Source organism: Artemia franciscana, chromosome 20 (assembly GCF_032884065.1).
Source record: "Artemia franciscana chromosome 20, ASM3288406v1, whole genome shotgun sequence".
NCBI lineage: Eukaryota > Metazoa > Arthropoda > Branchiopoda > Anostraca > Artemiidae > Artemia > Artemia franciscana.
In genome coordinates, this window is record NC_088882.1 from 32,879,984 (window position 1) to 32,897,965 (window position 17,982).

Below are 17,982 nucleotides of genomic sequence, written 5' to 3' on the forward strand. Positions count from 1 at the left end.
TTTCAATGTATATAATTAAGTCTACGCTAGGCTATCCAATTGAATATGGGTCAAATTATCCAAGCTGGAGAGACGTGAAATTTTGTTGCACAATAATTTATGAGCCAGGAAATAAAAATGAAATTTAAAAATTCGACGAACAAACGGAAATGTGACGTCATAATAAAAAGAGTATTTTTGAAAATAGTTTCAATTAGAAAATGGTAACCACGTGAACTTTTTAATGAGTATATAATCAACTAATCATCCAACAATCATATAGGATTCCAAATATTTCCACTTTTTCCTGGCAGGCCTGGAGCTGTTAAAACCTGAAGCTACAATCACTGATCAGTGTAATAAACTTAATACGGAATTGAATAATTCGGTTCATAAGATTGAGTTAAATTGATAATTAAAACATATTCCAGCCTTACGTGTTTTTCCTCAGAGGGACATTTTTTTTTTCTTACCAAGGTGTCTCCAGAATAAAGTTGTATTGTTCATAATAAATATAAAGTGCTTAATCAACTGTTTGATTATGAAGAGATTAGCCCTTGATAAAATGTTTTGAGTATGGAGATGTTCGCCCTTGATAACATGTTTGAGTATAGAGATGCTATTTCGTGATAAAATGTTTAATTATGAGGATGTTAGCCCTTGATGAAATGTTTGATTACAAATTTGATTTTTTCTTGTCCTCAAAGGGAAATTTATTCCTTTTCCAACAGGTAATCACTGAACGTTGAAAAATTTATATCACCGATAAAAACATATTTATGAACAATGTATGGGTACCTAATAAATTAGTCTTTGACGAATAGTACTAGGAGTCACGTGGATTTGGGAGCAACTGCCTGCACTAGGCGATCCCCAAAAGTTGTGTCTGGTGCCACTTCTCGTTGGAAGAAAATTTATTCCTTGGTATTTTCTAAAAAACTTGGGGAAGGATAAAATTAACCCTGTACTTGGTAGTGGTGTCTACAGAGTTCCGTGTTCCTGTGGGAAGTTTTAATTTGGGAGGACCCGTCAACAGTTGGGGTAGGGATTGCATGAAAATGATATTTCAATAGATAAATCGCTGAGATGTGAAAGTAAAATAACAACTTTGACTTTTCTTTGACCTTCCGCACTTATGAAAATTTAGATCATTTAGTTCATTAGCTTCAACATCCACCGTAAATGGCTTACCACAATCTTTTAGGGTGATAATTGAGATTAAAAAAATATATCACTAGAGATCTTGCTATAAATAGAAATGGACGAGATATTTCTATAAACCCAATTTGTTATAACTCAACATTGAAAGATTCCAATAACATTTTCCCCCTGTTTAAATGAATACCACCTGACCACTTCTCAATGAAAATCAGATATGTAGGCTAGCTGGTTCTGTCGCTAAGTTGAGAACTCTTGCCCAACATAATTGGTCAATGGTCTTTCATTTATTCTGGCTTGGTTTAATGCTTAGTTTGTTTGATTCAGTGTGTATTCTGCTTTTATTGAGTTTACTTCAAAAGGTTAGATTTTGCTTTTCTGTTTATTTTTTTAAACACTGAAGACGACTTGGTGGAGTTCGTTGTCAAAACAGCTGCTTATTTTGGCTTTATTTCATTCCACTGGGTGACATTATCCTTGTTTATCTCGGCTATTTGATTTTATTTTTATTTTTTTCTTCTTTGTTTCTTACGTCTTAGAAAAAGTCTAAGCAACATTAGAATTTGTGGCTCAGTGACTAGATATAATTTAGTAATCTAACTACCAGGCACTCAAACATTTTAAACTATTTTTGGAGGGCAGGGGGGGGAATGGAAAATTCAGAATTGAAACCAATAGTCTTCTTTATCTTGTCAATATTCCTTCAAGGTAGGGTGCGATAAAGTTCTAACTTCCTATTGTACCTAGTCATAATTACTTTGCAGAGATTATAAAGATGGATGGATTGTAGATGCATCGATTGTAAGTTAGCGTCCCGATAATCTATTTCTTATGTTGAAACACTGAAAGTTTATTACAGCAAAAAATAACCATACAGCATTTGCAGGAGTGTAAAACGAATCAATAGCATAATAGGAAATATAAACCTAATTACGTAAAAAGCTGCTGAAACCGATGACCTTTTTTAGAGGTTCAACCTAAGAGACGAACAATAATTTAAGGAATTTGGTTTCTAATCATTTCTATCTCGATGGGTTTAGCACATTGCGTTCCAAATCTCAATCTAATCTGCTAGCTATCAGTAAGCTGTATCTGCCAGAGATGTAGCTTAGGATCCAGACGTAGGCTATGGAGTTAGATGCTTTCCACGCTAAACATCACCGTGAGATTTAATATGTTAGATGGCTCCACGCGTACGGAACTAGGAAATTTTCCATTTCTTTAATGCCATCGCTTCTGAGAAGCTCGAATCTTACTTTATGGGGGAAGAAAAGAAGAATTGAAACTGAAATATTCCAAATATACTCAAAATTGCTATTTCCCAAGTAGGGGTAGCTCTGTGCCACGGTTTGTTGAGTAAATACCAAGGGGCTCAGCCCCTAGGGTCCCTGGCGCCAGTATACTCATTTTGTTGTACATTTTTGGACTTTGGCTTGCCTTGACTGATATTGCGCTTCATGCAAATTTTCCCAGACTCCTGCATCTACCAAATTGCTTGAGAGTGTTCATCAACCCCCTTTTTACCCTGCTTTGAATTTTAGCTCTGTGCCTTCTTTTGATTTATTTTGCTTGCTTAATTTATTACTAACTTAGGACCCCCCTCTGCTTCTAGTTTATTTGTTTTATTTATTCGACATTTGACTTCTGTTTGTGATTTGGTTTTGTTGTTTTACCTGATCACTTTTAGCCCATTGCGTCTTTTTTTTTTTTTTTTTTTGGATGACTGACAAGACAGTCAGTAATCCTGCATCCCCTGACCCATATAACTCTAGTATTAGGATTTTAGCCTTAGGAGTTGAAGGTCCAAATGACACCAGCAGGTCTTTGAAATTAGGTAGCAGAACAGTTATTGCAAGAAAACTGTTTGAACACCTCCAAAATCATGAGTGCAGGGGCCCTTATGGGTCAACGCTAGAAAGACTTTGATCAGATGGCTATATTATCATAATAGCTGCAAACCAATCAGTAGCTACTGCTATACTTTCTATTACAGATATAGCAGCTAGTTCCAACCCTGCTTCAATCAGAAATAGAAAAGGTATTGTCTTTATCCCATCTGAGGAGGTCACCAATCTGGATGATTTTGTCAAGGAGGTCCAAGTCGACAATAGAATAGAACAAGCAACATTGGCCTTTAAAAACCCTAACCCATCAGTTATCCCTTTGGTTTGCACCTTCAATCTGGATGTTCAGTTCCCTCTGAAAATCTCTGTTTAGGGTGCAAGGTATACAGTTAAGCAGTTTATTCCCCGACCAATATAGTGCTTCAATTGCCAAGGTTTTGGCAACATGGCTTAAAATTGTCGCAGAGGAAGAAGATGCATACTATGTAGTGGACAACACACCCATAATGAATGTCCCCAATCCAAAACAGTAAAGCAAGATCAGGTTCGATCATGATCATGGTTGCCAAGTGCCCAAACTGCAGTGGCAACCATGCTGCTAATGCCAGGGAGTGCCCAGTTTTCATGAAGAAGAAAGCTATTGTAACCTATTCTTTCACCAATAATGTCCCCATGAGAACTGCTGCCGAGGCCTTGAAGAAGGGACTTCCAACACAAACAAAGCATGTCCCTATGGCCCATAAAGACTCCTTCCCTCCTTTGGCACCTAACCACCATCCAGTTGAGGACCTAAACAAGAAGTATATGACCATGTTTGAAGGTGTGGCAAGGCAGATCTCTGATCTAACCCAGATAATAACATCACTTTGTAAACTGGTCTCAGAGATACTCCCAGTTGGTCTTGAAAATGCTGCCCTCAGCCTGGCTAACATTGCCGAAAACCTAAACAGAGTTAAATCAAGCCCTACAATCAGTAATGCCCCTCCACAAACCTGCAGCCCTGGCAAAGTTGAAAGAAAACGTAAAGGAAAGGAATCTATACCTAGCCCAGAAGGTAGTAGTAATAAGATACAGAGACCCAGGTTAGCTCCCTCACACACCAATGTCTAGCTCCCTTCCAGATCTCCAATTAAATATCTGGGGATTTAACCAAACTAAAAGGAATAGAACTCCAAAAACTTTAACACTATTCCAGTAAAAAATGGCCCCACTCCCCAACTGCAACACATGTGGAGCATATGAAGACATAATTCACATCATCTTTAATTGTAAAAATATGTAAAAGAGAGGAATGTAGTAAGAATTTGTTGTGAAACGGCATTTATTGCATTCTGTTTTTGGGACACCACGCGTCTCCTCCTTGGGCTAGGCGAATAAGCACAAACCTATAGGTAGATTTGTTAAGACTACTGGTTTGGTTCATTCCCTATAAGTTTTTTTTTACCATCTATTTAAGATTAATTTTATTTGGTTAAATTTTTATATTTGGTTGTATGAGACTGGTTTGATGTGTAAAATTTTATTATTTATTAGAATTGTGTTGTATATGTATTTTAGTTGCTGTTTGACGATGCTTAGGTGCAGTATTTTGATTCCCGTTTTTCAACGCAGGCAGTTGCTGTATTACCTCTCTACCTGCGTATGAATATGTACCTCTCTACCTGCGTAATAGAGGGTTATACCTCTATTACCTCTCTACCTGCGTAGAGAAGACAAAATTCACATCATCTTTAATTGTAAAAATATGAAAAAGAGAGGAGTGTAGTAAGAATTTGTTGTGAGATGGCATTTATTACATTCTGTTTTTGGGACACCACACGTCTCCTTCTTGGGCTAGGCGACTAAGCACAAACCTTCAGGTAGATTTATTAAGACTACTGGTTTGGTTCATTCCCCATAATTTTTTTTCCCATCTATTTACCAGTCGATTTTGAGTTGTTCTGTTTATCATTTAAGATTTATTTTATTTGGTTAAATTTTTATATTTGGTTGTATGAGACTGGTTTTAATGTGTAAAATCGTATTATTTATTAGAATTGTGTTGTATATGTATTTCAATTGCTGTTTGACGATGCTTAGCTGCAGTATTTTGATTCCCGTTTTTCAACGCAGGCAGTTGCTGCAGGCAAATAACCCCCCTCCATTAGCAAGTCAAGTGATACTGTTCTGGTTCAAAACCCAAGCAAGCTAGTGACTATAGAAGGCACAGAACAACTGAGTGATACGAACGCATATGACTTATTGGTCGAACGCGTCAAACCCCAAACAACAACAACAACCTCTTACTTTATGAGCTGTCAAAGTCTTCTGCTTTGCGTAGCCTACCCATTCAAACACCTACCTGACCTATCTTAAATTTTGATCTAGTTGCGATCGGCTTGCAACTGGATCAGTTGACCCCAATGAAGTTCCAGCTTAGAACCAGTACAGAGCACACTGGAAAGGACTAACGGTATTGTTGTATGGTTCCCTCTATACTGGGGACGCTCACTCTTCTATTCTTTGTTCAACAAATAAAGTTACAATCTCTCCTTAGACTTATTTCTCTCTTTCTATCTCTCGTTTTTCATTCTGTCTAGAGTTATTTTATAGATGACTTAGTATAGTGCATACTCTGCAATGCCATCTTCCTTTACTTACTTAGTCTACTTGTTCTTGCCAATATCTCTAGAATTATTTTTATAGGTGGCGGCAGCATACAAATGTGCGTGTATTCTCCGTGATACCATCAACCCATACCTACTTAGACGGCAGAAAGCTGATGTCAAGAAACATTTATCTCTCCCTGAAAAAAGTGAACAAGTTCTTTTTTGTAAACTTACCGACGAACAACGACAGTTGTACAGAATGTATATAGATAGTAAAGAGGTTTCTAGAATAGTGGAAGGAAGAGCCTTGGCCTTTCTTGGTCTTACCAATTTGAGAAAAATATGTAACCATCCAGACCTATTCCCCAACTATAACGAGGAATTTAGGGTAAGTATTTAAACATTTGATAAAAAAAAAATATGCCTGTTTGATAAATTTGAACCTCTGCTAAACTTGTCGACAAGCTAATAAGTAATTAACCAAAAAACTTACTGTTTACCAAAAACTTTTTTTCCAGTTATTTTTTATGAAATTTCAATTTTGACTTTGTTGCAAAAGAATATTCAATTATTGTTATTCAATTATTGAGATTTTTTTCTTAGTTGGGCAATGTTTTTTAGGCTGTTTTTTTTTTCTATTTTTCACCTACTTTTTTTTCACATTTACTGGCCTCGTCTTGTTGTTTTATTTTTTTTGTGTTTATAACGCTAAAAGCCTCATTAGATGTATTGCCACATATTTTTATAATTCCACATTATCAAAAATTTTAGCTTTATATTTCAAGGGTAAAACATCAAATGTTTCCCCCGGAAAAGTCAAGGAAGTATATAGTGAGCTTTTTTAATAATAAAGCTAAAATTACTAATAAAACGATAAACTACTACTTTCCTATTGCACCTAGTTATAGTTACTTTACCAAAGGTTATAAAACTGGATGGAATGTAGAACTGGTGATTTTAGACTGTCGAATTTATAATTTAAATCTTTTAGGAAAATAGCTCTGTGGAACCTTCTGTTCTTTAGCGTGGACGGCTCAATTGTAATATACCCCCTTATATTGCTAGAACCCTCAGAAGACGCGTATCTTACGTTTTGTTTCGCCTGGTTTATCCTGAAATTGTGAATGCCACCAGGACCGTTCCCTGGATGTTTTTTTTTTGGAGGGGGACTAAAAAATGCTTTGAAAACGCGTTAAAATTCTGTTTATATTCATTTTCTTATGTTTTTACGAGTCGAAAAAACATTTTGGGGGGATGAAACCCCCTAAGCCTCCCCCTTGCATACAGCCTTGTATGCCACCTACTTGGACGAAAAACTTGTTTTAGGTCTCACATCCCAAGGTATTCAGAAGGCAGAAAAGACCTTTTTGGGTCCTATACCTTCTGTGTTTTAATCTCAGTGAATAGAAGCCTCAAAACTCTACTGAACAAGAGACGGTTTTAAGGGTTATCTATCCAAACTTATCTATAGATGTCTCAAGGGGTTGGGGCCTGACAAAAATAGCGGTTTCATCCAGAGGCTTAATTGGTCAGTTTTAGGGTTGGTCCAATCGCCCCCCCCCTTGGTAAGAAGAGGAGAAATAGATAAGAAGATTGAAACTTCAGGTTACAAAGATAAATCTGGGGGTGGGGTGGATGTTGATTAATAATTGTCAAAGGGAGATTTAACAATGATAAACAGTTGGCTATTCAAAGTTTTGTCTTGAAAATGGTTAACACTGGAGTTTTTGTTAAACAGACAGGAGGATATGATTCTGAAGAACAAATATCGGTCTTAAGCAAACTAGGGAACGCAAAGGAACTTACCGAAGATCCTACTCTTGTTCCTTCCAACTCAGAACTGCTGTCGGTCACTCTGACTACTTTTTATAACCCTCTGTAGATTTCTACATTGCACTAGTTCCAATTATACCTTTCCGTTACATTAAATAAGATGTTTTGAAACTTATGTTATGTATAGTGTTGTTTGTTTTGGAGTTAACTTGTTAGACATTTATGGGTTTTATTGTTATCGTGAGTTTTACAGTCAACCCAAAACACGCTAAAACAAGAAAATAATTTATTAATCAAAAAGTTAACCCCAAAATGTTGAATAATACATGATATTTATTTATGAAAGAATTCTGTTTATTCCCAGAAAAATACGGTTTTGACCTGGCATTTGAGGAACAGAAATGCTTTTGTGCCAAAATGTTCAGAAAAACTCGCCTAATAACATATTCAAAATTGGCCGTCCAGAAACACCCGTTATTGACGGAAAAGTGGGGGGGGGATCTTGAATTTAAATTTATGCAGTATTTTCTGGATTAAAGTATAACAGTTCAAAATAGGGATGAAACCTTTTAATCGACAGTGAACAGATATAAAATTTTAAATCTTATTTTCTAAAAAAGAGGGAGCACCCCCTTAAAGATCAGATTCACCGTATCAGACAACCCAACTGTAGAAGTTCGAGCTCCTATCTGCAAAAATGCGGAGTTCGTATTTTTTTTGCCAGAAGAAAGATCACGGATGCGTGTTTATTTGTTTATTTGTGTTTGTTTAATTTCTCTGTAAAATGCTTCTACAGAAATTCATTTAATCAGGGTTGTCAAATAAAAGCTAAAAAAAGATAACCTTTGACCGATGGTGCCAGCGACGGCTTTTTGTTACACACCGCTCATGTCAGAGTTGGCATACCTGGCAAAGAAGGAATGCTAGCTTTGATGGTTTGAAATTTTGCAATTTTTAAAGCTTCAATTCAGTAAATTTTATTTTATTTATTTATAGTTAATTCTCTTTTATTTATTGCGTTCAGAAAATTTTGCGAGACTAGTTTTTGAAACGGTAGATTAATTTACCTGTTGTACAGTTTTGAAAAAATGTTGTTCTTTTGTCTCCAACTTTGGGTATATTCAAATTCAAGGACATATAGAGAAGTAATTTGAAACCATAGGTTTTATTTCAGTTCTTACGGATAAAGTAGCTTTTATTATTTAGCTTTAGCAAAATTATTTTATTTTTGATGAAATCAACAAATCTATGTTGATATGTTGATTATATTTTCTCACTCTTATTAGTGCTGTATACTCTTTATACTCTTTTCTATACTCTTAGCTTTCTATGCTTCTCTATACTCCTTTTAGTTTACTATTAAAAAAAGACTGTCCCCTCCTGAGGTATGAAAAGGGGTATGTCCCCTCCTCTTTATGCTAAAGTGTTTTATTGTTTTAAAAAGTAGAGTTGTGAGAAAGAGTCAAACTTTAGCGTAAAGAGCGGGGCATTGAGGAGGGGACAGCCCCTTTCATATACGGAATAATTTCTGTTCGTTTTAAGTTGTAATGTTGCTCCTTACTTTCAGTTAAAAGACTTGTTGTTTTTTTTGTTTTGTTTTTTGTTTTTTTTTAATTTCTGAACGTTTTTGAATCAGTGGGGGTTTTGATTTTGGCTCAACGTAGGTGAATAATTAAAACGAAATTTGCATATTAATTTTACTTTTTTGGGCTAAATGGCTTTCTCTAAGTTTTAATCGGACGGTTTTGAGAAAAAAGGGGCGGGGGAGGGGGCCCAGTTGCCTTCCAATTTTTTTCGGTCACTTAAAAAGGGCACTAGAACTTTTAATTTCCTTTAGAATGAGCCTTCTCGCAACATTCTAGGACCACTGGATTGATACGATCACCCCTGGGAAAAAAACACAGATAAACAAATAAACACGCATCCGTGATCTTTCTTCTGGCAAAAATAAATACGAATTCCGCATTTTTGCAGATAGGAGCTCGAACTTCTCCAGTTGGGTTCTCTGATACGGTGAATCTGATGGTGTGATTTTCATTACCATTCTGTGACTTTAAGGGGGTGCTCCCCCTTTTTTCGAAAATAAGGCTAATTTTCTCAGGTTTGTAACTTTTGATGGGTAAGACTAAATTTGATGAAATGTTTTTTAGAGTTTCGGTTACTATTGACTCGGCTCGCTCCTTAAAAACAGTTCGTTACCACGAACTATTTGATACTCTTTGTCTCTTCACCTTAAGATCGCCCATTCGCAATCTTACCCTATACCGCCCTTATCTCCATCATTTTTTATTTATTTTTTTTTGTCTCTTCCATCGACTTGAATTTCAACGTTCCTTTCCCACATAATTTGCCCTCTTTATTTGTTTCTGTTGCTCGGAAGTTAACAAAAAAAAAAATGTTAGTTAGAACGACTCAGGACATACTATACTAGCTGGTGACAATAATTCTTTACAAAAACGAATGCAAAGTACATATTATTTTATTTTTTTTTTTAATAAATCAATCTGAATCTACAAAAACTTCAACTAAGCCAATGAAAAAGGTTATTTTATATATAAAAAATCGATGAAATTTTTTTTTTTCAGGACATGACATGGGATTCACCAACAAGAGAATGTGACTGGAAACGATCTGGGAAAATGATTGTCGTTGAATCGTTGCTTAGAATATGGAAAAAACAAGGCCATCGAGTTCTTCTTTTCTCCCAGTCAAAAAAGGTTAGATCTTTTTTCCATTATTTTTCCATTATCTTTTTCTCCGTTATTTTATTCTAACTCAAAATTGTGAATTTCTAAGGATAGTCTAAGATACTCGTTTGGGTGCACTGTATATCAAACAAAATAGGTCGTAGTTGTTTCAACTTATACGATTTTATTGTCAAACGTCTTATACAGTCATGCTGATCGATGGCAGCTCTTGTCACAATTTTAAATTGTTACCCAATTTTTAAGAATGACTCCTGAAATACAAGAATCGTTTAGTTAGAACAATAAGAAGCTTTCCTACAATTACCAAAAATCTTTGATATAAAGAGCTTGGTGTCGAAGAGGGTGCAACTCCCTTCATGTACGTAATAATTTCTGTTCGTTTTAAGTTTAAACTTTGCTCCTTACTTTCAGGTGAATAAAACTTGTTTTTTTTATTTAATAAAAAATAAGGCACTAAACATATAATAATCACAGCCATAGCCATCGTCTTACAAATTTGTATGCAGACTCGAAATAGCACAAACAGAGTCAAAATAAAATAACATTTAAATACCCAACTTTCTGGAAGAAAAATTTAGGTTCAAATTAAAAAGACAAAAATTAAAACCAGCAACGAATAAAAAAATAATTAGCTAAAACAAATATATATATATATATATACATATATATATATATATATATATATATGTATATATATATATATATATATATATATATATATATATATATATAAATATATATATATAAAAATATATATATATATATATATATATATATATATATATATATATATATATATATATATATATATATATATATATATATATATATATATATATATATATATATATATATATATATATATATATATATATATATATATATATATATGACGAGTGAATGTAGCATTAAAAAACCTTGACGAACGAGGAAACGGAATTATTTGCGTAACACATATGTTTTGCTGTTACCGGTTGAATTTTTGGAACGAATTCAGCTACTTGTCGAAGGAGGAGTTGGAGTAAAGGTAGATGCTCTGGGGAGAGGGAGGGGGGTTTCACGAAGTAGTGGATTTGCCTAAATACCGACACTAAACTTAAAACATAATTCATCACGGTGTGCCAAAAGGGTTGTCAGGGAAAGTTGTTTCAAACGGGAGCAATGAGGGACTTATGGAGATTTAAGTCACCGTAAGTTTGCACTAAAACGAGTCTACAACTCAATCAAACAGTTCGTGGTAACGAACTGTACTACGGAAGTGACCCGGCTCAATAGTAACCGAAACTCTAAAAGATGGAATTTTGATACCAATAGTTACATCAAAAGAATCGCATTTTAATGCTGATTTTAAACATATAAGTTTCATCAAGATTTGTCTTACCCATCAAAAGTTACGAGCCTGAGAAAATTTGCCCAATTTTAGAAAATAGGGGGAACTCCTCCTAAGAGTCATACAATCTTAACGAAAATCACATAATCAGATTCAGCGTATTAGAGAATCTTATTGTTGAAGTTTCAAGCTCATACCTACAAAAATGTTGAATTTCTAATTTTTTGCCAGAAGACAAATCACGGATGCGTGTTAATTTGTTTTTTTGTTGTTTTTTTCCCAGGGGTGATCGTATCGACTCAGTGGTCCTAGAATGTCGTGAAAGGGCTCATTCTAACGGGAATCAAAAGTTCTAGTGCCCTTTTTAAGTGACCAAAGAAATTGGAGGGCACCTAGTCCCTCTCCCACGCTAATTTTTCCCCAAAGTCACCGGATCAAAATTCTGAAATAGCCATTTTATTCACCATAGTCGAAAAACCTAACAACTATGTCTTTGGGGGTGACTTATTCCCCCGGTGTCCCCGTGGGAGGGACTGCAAGTTACAAACTTTGACCAGAGTTTACTTATAGTAATGGTTACTGGGAAGTGTACAGACGTTTTGAGGGGTATTTTTTTGTTTTTTTTGGGGGGGAGGGACAGTTGAGGGGGGGGGTACGTGGGAGAATCTTTCCATGGAGGAACTTCTCATGGGGGAAGAGACTTTCAATGAAGGGGGCGCAGGATTTTCTAGCATTATTAAAAAAAACAATGAAACAGTAAATATGAAAAAAAATTTCTACTGAAAGTGAGGAGCAGCATTAAAGCTTAAAACTAACAGGAAATTATTACGCATAAGAGGGGTTTACCTCCTCGTAATACCTCGCTCTTTACGCTAAAGTATTTTTAGTAATTTCTATTTTATTTCTATTAGAGCGAGGCGTTGAGGAGGAAAAGCCCCTTTCATATACGGAGTAATTTCTGCTCGTTTTAAGTTTTAATGTCGCTCATTACTTTCATTTAAAAAAATTGTTTTTTTTTATGTCTACAACACAATAATAGCTTACTTTTTTGGCTAACTGTGAGAAAAAGAGCAAAAGAAAAATTGATTAACATTCAGGAATAAACGTAACAAAGAAATGAATATGAAAAATGACAAAACGGGCTTATGACCAGTAATGAAAAACTAAGAGAACGAAAACCAAACGAATATTTCGCCCGTATAAATCAAGGCATCTTCAGCGTAGAGAGGAAAAAAACAAAACTAGAATCTCAAACAAAAAAAGTATAACAATAAATATATGTAAAACTAAAAATAGACTAACTAAAATATGTTTAGTTAGTCAAAAAATAGCTGCTTATTACACGAGTTGGCCCCAATGTCAGTTCCTAAAGTGCCCAAATTTGCCCTCTACACAGCAATTTCGGTGCTACAGTCGACAAATTTTTGGCCATAAAAGAGAAAATGTGCTACATTCAATGTAGCACGTGTTAAACGTGATGAAACTGTACCAAAATAGCACTTTCGTGCTACAGGTGGCAACCCTGCTATTAAGAAACTCTTTAATTATTAAAGAATTATTAACTAAATTTACACTCGTTCTTCCTTGCATCCTTTTTTTACATTAAGGATAACTCTTCAATTATTCAGTTTAATTTGATTTTAGTTTAGTTTTTTAGGGTTTAATTAAAGTATTTGAGTTTTGCCGAGATTATCCAAACGAACGGATAATTATATGAAAAATCATAGGAAATTTAGAACAAATCATGAAAATTAGTTCTGAAAAACAAAGGCATGTTTTAGACCAAAGTTTTACAGTAGGTTTTGGGGAAGAGGGGACTAATTTCAAAGGGATCTTGTGTTGCAGTAATAATTGCAGCGCTGTAAAGAGGGAAGTTCAGCGCGGGCTGTAACCGAAAACTTCAAAGCGTTTTTTTTTTTTTTTTTTTTTTTTTTTTTTTTTTTTTTTTTTTTTTTTTTGTACGGCAAGTGAGAAAAAATTGTCATGTGAAGCTGACTCAGGAATATCAACTATGATTTTGCTTAATATCAATAATAAAAGTTTTTTTTACGAAAATGGTTTCGGATCGAAATGATACTTTTGTCAAAAACCTCGTACAGGGATGTTACAGCCCCCCCCACCTTGAACAACAATTAAAACTACTTTTTTACTTGGGTATCACTGATGTTTTCTCTTTTTTTCTCTTTTTTTCTTCTTTAAATAAGAATAAGACGTGCCTTAATGCTTTCTTTTATTCCCAAAATTTTACGCTTTAAATTCTGCTAAAAGATATTCTCTAATTTTACATGATATCTTATTGTTGTGATTTATTGATTGGTCGTTATACTATATTCTTAATTATTTTTTATTCTGTTCCCTGGGTAATTGTTAGTATTTTATTTTTTTGCTCTACATGACATATGTATAGCGTTTGCACTTACAAACAAAATATATTCGTCTTGTACTTGTTATTATTATTTTCTTTAGCATGGTACATTATTACAATTTGCTTATTAATTTGTTTTATCGTTATCGCGTCATGTTTGTATTTTTACTTCTAGTTTTGTTATTTATTTATTTTTGTAATCATTGGTTATTTGACTTAAAATCTTTAAGAATTAGTGTCAGCCATCTCTGGGGAGCTGCTTAAGGGAAGACCGGGAATACTTCTTAAGTATATCTATGACACATATATTAAACTTGTGGGGTTTACCTTCATATTTAAAGTACTGACAACTTCGTATTTCGAGAAGGTTATTCATGTATTAGTATTCATGTACCAAAGAAAAAGACAATTTTGATAGCATTCCATAGCTGGCATTCGCCAAATCGCATTTTTGAAATCTGCTGGTTCTTTAGATTGAAAATATATTGGAAATTAAGTGAAAACCGAAAAAAAGGACACTTCCTCTATTTTTAAGTAAGTTTAGAATATTCCCCAATAAAAGTGTAAGTAATATCATAATTCTGTCTTGGTGAATGGATAGATCTGAGACCAGATATTGAATTCACCCTCTTACTGCATATGGATATGGGGGTAGATTGTCTGTTGCTGTCATCTCCGTATTTATCTGAAGGAATTATCACAAAAAACTGAAAATTTATGGATTTGAACGCTCTTTAGAGGCTTCAGTCCTATCTTAAAGGTAGTGAGCAAAGAAAATATGTCTGAGGTTTGCCTTGTGACTTAACCTTTGTAAATTCTGGTGTAAAGAGGAGGGGATAGGGAGGGTGCAGCACCTTTGTTTACGGAATATTTTCTATTCGTTTTTTTTTATTTGTTTTTACTTTATTTCGGGGATATTGTTAAGGATAAACATTGTATTCATTCTAAGAAAGAAATTCGATGATGTAAGATTTTGGCTGTTTTTGTACAAATTACAGCTGTAGGATCGCTAATTCGTACAATTAAAATCAAGTAGCTGTGGGTATCAAACCATGGCTAATTGTAGAAAAAGCCAAGACAGATAGTCCGATTTAGTGAGAGGCAAATACCGATGTTTAAGTACTAGATACGCCAAATGTCCTTACATGAAGTTAAATAAAAAAAAAAACAAGTTTATTCAACTGAAAGTAAGGGGCAACATTAAAACTTAAAACGAGCAGAAATTATTACGTATATGAGGGGATTACTCCTCCACAGCACCTCGCTCTTTACGCTAAAGCTTTTTAGTACTTAAAAAAAAACTTCTTATTGTTCTAATTAAACGAACATAGTGTTTCAAGAGTCTTAAGCATTTTAGCTGAAAGAGCAAGGTTTTAAGGAGGAATAACCTCATATAGGTAATGATTCCTGTTTGGTTTAATTTTTAATATTGCTCCTTACTTTCAGCTGAAAAACCTTGTTTTTTATTTAATTTCTGATCGTTTTTCTAAATAATGCCAGGGAATCTGGCTACTCCACGGAAAAAATACCTCCTACCCAAGAATGTATTCTCTAGATAATTCAATCCTGGTGAAAATTTAACCCAACAATTACTCTTTACATCTCCATGCGTAAAATTATGACGGAAAAGAGAAAGCAAAACGAAGATGAATTTCGTATAGGATTTGTGACAAATTCCCCCAGTGTAAAATTTCCCCTGAAAAATTAACCCCCTGGAAACTTCTCTCCCCATGGAAAATTATCCTCGAGGAAAATCCTCCAGGAAAAATGTATGCATACTTCTCAATAGCAGGTGCTATATGTGAACAATAGGCAGATTTTTAACTTACAAGACCTATTCCCAGTGGTCTGGGAGGGTCATGATATCCCCAAAGGCACAGTTATTCGGCCTTTCAAATAGGCTGAACGAAATGGCTATCTCAAAATTTTGATCAGACGATTTTGTTAAAAAATAGGGGCGTGGGAGGGGGTGTAGCTGCCCTCAAATTTTCTGGTAACTTAAAAAGGCAATAGAACTTTTAATATCCGCTCGAATGAGCCCTCTCATGATATTCTAGGACCACTGGGTCGATACCATCACTCGTGAGGAAATAACAAACACACAAATAAACACGCATCCGTGAACTTTCGCCTGGCATAAAATACAAAATTTCGCATTTTTTTCAGATAAGCGCTTGAAACTTCTACAGTTGGGTTATCTGATACGCTGAATCTAATGGTGTGGTTTTTATTTAGATTCTATGACCTTTAGGGGTTGTTTCCTTTTTTTTGAAAAATTAGGCAAATTATCTAAGGCCCTTAACCTTTGATGTGTAAGATTAAAATTATTAAAACTTATATATTTGAAACCAGCATAAAACCCTGATTATTCTGATATGTCTATTGGTATCAAAATTCCGTTTTTTAGAGTTTCTGTTTCTGTTGAGCCGGTTTGAACAAATCAAACAAACTGTTTGATTTGTGAACATGTTGTATATATTTTCAGATGTTGGATATATTCGAGAAATTTGTCCGTTCAATGAATTACACCTACCTACGATTAGATGGCTCTACTAGTATTGGTGCTCGCCAGCCCTTAATTGACAAATTTAACAGCAACAATGGCATCTTTTTGTTTCTTCTGACTACTCGAGTTGGAGGCTTAGGGGTGAACTTGACAGGTGCAAATCGAGTCATTATCTATGATCCTGATTGGAACCCAATGACAGATGTTCAGGCTAGAGAAAGGTCGTGGCGTATTGGACAAAGAAAAGATGTCACTATATTCCGGTAAGTCTGAGTATGAATGAAACATGTACTCAAAGTTGCAAATCCATCTGAAGTCGTATGAATACAATGAAAAGTATCAACAAAAACAGAAACGCAATAATAAAACGAACAGCAACAAAATAATAAATGAATGTCAACAACAACAACAAAAACACAGTAATAAAATCAATAGCAAGAATACAATAATGAAATGAACATCATCCACAACAACAACAACACCACATTAATAAAATAAACAACAGCAACAAAATAATAAATGAACGTCAACAACAACAACAAAAACACAGTAATAAAATCAACAGCAAGAATACAATAATGAAATGAACATCAGCCACAAGAACAACAACACCACATTAATAAAATAAACAACAGCAACACAATAATAAAATGAACAGCAACAACAAGACAACACAATATACTACAACAATTTATTAATAAAAAACAGTAACAAAAAAAAAACAACAACATCAGAGTAATTACATGCACAGCAGCAACAATAACAACAATACAATTTTAAAATGAACAAAACTACACATTAAAAAAATAAACAGCAACAACGACAACACAATAATAAAATAAACAATAAGAACAAGAGCACACTAGCAAAATGAACAACAATAACAGAATAAACAACAATATCACAACACAATAATAAAATTAACAACAACGACAACAAAAATAACAACGACAACAGCAGTAACAACAGCACAATATTTGATAGAACAACAAGTATTTACATTAACATGAAGAAGATAAGATAAATTTTATTTTAAAAATGTATACAAAACACTTTGCAGCACCTGTTAAGAAAGCCCCAAAGGGTTTGTTGACAACAGGTGGCAGTCTTCTCTACTCTACATAGTGCTACATACAAACATATAAACTACATACATATAAATACAAACAGTCTTCTCTACTCTACATAGTGCTACATACAAACATATAAACTACATACATATAAATACAAACAGTCTTCTCTACTCTACATAGTGCTACATACAAACATATAAACTACATACATATAAATACAAACAGTCTTCTCTACTCTACATAGTGCTACATACAAACATATAAACTACATACATATAAATACAAACATACTATTCTTTTGCAAGGAAAAATCTCTTAACTGCAGCCTTGAAGGATTTCAGACGACTCGAATTTCTTATTTCAATTGGAATAATATCCCATATAGAGGGGACAAAATTTAGAATTACAAAAGAAGCCCTAACCGTATTTCTAAATGAAATTTAACAGAATTAATGAATTTTATTAATTTTTATAATTCAGTATATAATTTTTGTAATTATAATTATATTGATGAATTTTAATTAAGAATTTTTGAAGTCAATGAAATGAAATTTAAATTAATTTAAATGAAATAAATGAAACAGCTTTAATAAAATGAATATTCAAATCAATCTACTGTTAATAAATGAAATTTTTATTAAATGTAATTTTCTGCAGG

The 17,982-nt window shown here is 34.0% G+C and overlaps 1 protein-coding gene across 1 annotated transcript in view; it reads left to right on the plus strand.

Annotated features, from left to right (window-relative positions):
* Positions 1-17,982, plus strand: part of LOC136040135 (uncharacterized) — a gene marked incomplete in the record, with an annotated part of 117,374 nt that overhangs the window by 83,685 nt on the left and 15,707 nt on the right. Inside the window, 3 exon segments of the mRNA XM_065724246.1 lie at positions 5,667-5,957; positions 9,928-10,059; positions 16,231-16,514. Coding sequence (XP_065580318.1) covers positions 5,667-5,957; positions 9,928-10,059; positions 16,231-16,514 — 707 coding nt within the window.